Source organism: Etheostoma cragini, chromosome 22 (genome assembly GCF_013103735.1).
Source record: "Etheostoma cragini isolate CJK2018 chromosome 22, CSU_Ecrag_1.0, whole genome shotgun sequence".
Lineage (NCBI taxonomy): Eukaryota > Metazoa > Chordata > Actinopteri > Perciformes > Percidae > Etheostoma > Etheostoma cragini.
Window position 1 is genome coordinate 12,598,397 of NC_048428.1, and position 3,292 is coordinate 12,601,688.

The window sequence follows — 3,292 nt, forward strand, 5'->3', positions numbered from 1 at the left end:
ATGCCCAAAAATATCATGTTAAAAAAAGAAAAAGAAAAGAAATTACAAAACCCACAGTGTTTATTATCCTAATGTAATTTTTAGATTTTATTACACATGCATTATTAATGGACAGTCTCTGTAGCAGTGATGTATTTTATCTAAAGAGACAATGCCAGCATTTAATTAGGATTAGCAAATAAATAATTGTTTATAGATATGATAACAATAAATATGTAATTTGTTCAAGTTTGTTCATGTTTCTTACAACAAGAATAAATAAAATGTAATCCATATACTCAATTACGATGCACTGAATTGCTTCGCTAGCCATTTGTATCTGCGATGAAGAAGCAAAGTTTCCTCAGAATATGGGAAGACAACTGCATGGCAACGCACAGTATGGTAAGATAGCAGCATTAAGAATAGCGAGCAACATATCTAGGCCTTGACGACATCACATCTAACATACAGCAATCTTTTTCTCTGAACCACCATAACCAGAAATAGAGCCTCAAGGCTGTAAAAAGTTCCTTATCCTTCTTGTGGTCTCTAGTTCATTGCCAAGGCCGTCCACCTCATCAGCCTCTCGCCACTTCTCTCTGGGATGCAGGAGGAGGTAGTACAGCACGAGACACACTAGCCCCAGCACTGAACCTCCAAAGATTAAACCACAGACGGGCAGAAAAAACGTGGCTGTCCGCAACTCTGGTTTCAACAAAGCTATCAGTGAAGGAGCAATAATGTTTACAATAGCATAGAACAAGTAGTAGATGAACATGGCTACTTTAGTGTCCTGTCCTTTGACGTTGAAAAAGGTGAATGTGAGGATGACTCCAATGACTGCTCGGTACAGAAGCTCAAGTCTACCGGAAGAGCAGAAGTCGGTCTGGAGCACGTGTGTCCATATATTCGCCAGCAACCAGACGATGGTGAGGGCTATTGTGCTGTAGGGGCTCAGCAAAAGGAGGAGGGTGTAGCTGAGGATGTGACTGGTGATGGTGCAGAGTTTGTAGAGGAGGTAGATTGCTGTGGGGAGGCCTGAGGGCATCTCATTGATGTGGGGAAGGGATCTGCGCAGGCAGCGGCGATAGTCAACCAGGGCCCAGGCAATGTTAAAGAAGGAGAACGCCATGGAGAAACCTGAAAGAAATGAACAGCGGCTATAAATAATGATAAAGTTCATTCATAGATATTTCACTTTCTTCCTCTACTTACACTGTATGAGTGAGCACTCATTCTGGCCCATCACTATGTATAGTTGCAGAAGGAGTTGGGGAACGCTCTCCAAGAAAGCCTCGAGCAGTTTGAGCATGCTCAGATCTGTCGCCAGGCAAAACAGATTGTGGTGCACATCTTTTCTCTCTTCCACTGCATAGGAATTTGTTGTTGTCCAAACCACTTTGAAACCTTCCTTTAGCAGGTGACAATACCTAGCAACAGGTGTAAACACAATGACAACAAAGTTAGACATGTACAATACAATAGAATTGTACAGACCATACAATAAATTTTTCAGTATTAATCTTTTGCTGCTGGAAAGGCAATGATTCACATCCTACAATACACCACAGCTGAAATGTGGTTAGTCCAGTTGGCACACTTCATAATACCAGGCCCTTGTGCATGATGAGCACAGCACACATTTTGATTTACAACATGCAGGCATTGATCATTGTAGTTAGGGTTTTGCGCTTAATTTAAAGTATATTTACTATGTCCTTTAAAAGTTAAACATTAAATATACTAATTCTGCAATTCCTAAAATGTTGTTTCAATGTAAAAAGTGAACTTAATTGCAAATACGTATAGTTGTAATATTGTGTACTGTAGTTGTAATGGAAAGTATACTTTTTTTCTAGTTCCTTGTTTTAGACTAGCATGCTTTACAAAAGTGTTGGCTACACTTTGATTAAAGGTATATACATAAGAGTGACATGACACTGTCATGAATGTGTCATAAACATTAAAAACAATTCATATATGTTTGTGACACAACGCTTCTTTTAGTAGGTGTCATTCGGTTATGGCATGACAAGTTATGGTTAGGGTTAGGGTTCATGTGTCCTGACTGTGTTGTGACAGTATCATGTGTTCATGACAGTGTCATGTGTTCATGACAGTGTCATGTCCCTCTTATGTAGACACCGTCAAGTAAAGTGTCACCAAGTGTTCTTTAATTTCACTACAACTGCGTTTTAAGTATACCTGCAAAAGGTGCACTATAATGTAAGTTAATTTAGACTGTACAGTACTGTAATTTCAATTATGGTTGTATATACATTTCAATTTTCCCGGTCATACCTGGTGAAGATGCCCATGCCAAATAGGTGAAGGACAGCAAGGGCACCTGTGGACGTGCCTGACATGTTTGGTCCTCCGTCGGTGTTCACCATCATGTCGTCCCTGTACCAGGCATAGCTGAATATCTGTGTCACCAGCACCCCCGCCATAACAAACACCAGAGTCAATCCAGTCCACACAAAATGTTTCTCTTGATAATACTTCAGTGCCAGCCCGACGTCTGTACCAATGTCCACCACATACAAGAACAGTCCAGCTATGGTTAATATCCATCGCAGCTTAGTGTATTGAGTGCTCGATGGAGGCATGTTGTCATCAGTTGAAACGTTCAACCAAAGGTTTCACGTCGTGATGAAACTTTTTGCTCAGCTTTGCTTCGAAGGTTCTGAAGAAAAGGTGCAGTGGACAGTTTTGTGTTGGACCCCAGCAGTTCAGGTTCCATTTTGGTCAATCTGTAAAAGCATTAAAATTTGATCAAAACAATGAGTATCATGAAAAAGACTGTGTTCAAAAACCTTCTGTTGAAATCTTGTGCAGGTTTACCACAAAATATTTTCTCATGACAGTTTTAAAATGCAACGTGATTGCAGTCAGCTGTTGTGTCACAGCTGGTCACAGGCTACTGGCCTTTGATCTCTATCATAAACCCTTTATTACAAGGAGTGCTGATTAATGGCATACTTCTTACAAACGTCATAGAAAAATAATCAATGATGGCTATCAATGATAAAATTATAAATGATACTCATTCCAAACGCTTGTATATCATGTACTGTATCAACAATTTCTAACAAAACGACACCTTTTTGACACCTGTTAAGACCTGAATCTTAGAACAACTATGTAAAGTCTCTGCACTTCCTCTAGTTTCAATACAATTTTAAAATGTTTCATGAAATGCCATTGGTGACAAAGTCAGAAAAAGGTCAAATAATTAAGGGACACAAATTCAGGGTAGCACACTATCAAAATTACAGTTATATTCTCTTCACTTTAATCAAATCAAGCC

General features: G+C 39.4%; 1 protein-coding gene across 1 annotated transcript; it reads right to left on the reverse strand.

Annotated features, from left to right (window-relative positions):
- Positions 1-434: 434 nt before the first annotated feature.
- Positions 435-2,734, reverse strand: xkr9 (XK, Kell blood group complex subunit-related family, member 9). Its single transcript, XM_034862731.1, is given in 4 exon segments — positions 435-1,122; positions 1,198-1,412; positions 2,284-2,624; positions 2,627-2,734. Coding segments are annotated over 4 exon segments (1,284 nt in total). The 5' UTR covers positions 2,726-2,734; the 3' UTR covers positions 435-493.
- Positions 2,735-3,292: the final 558 nt, after the last annotated feature.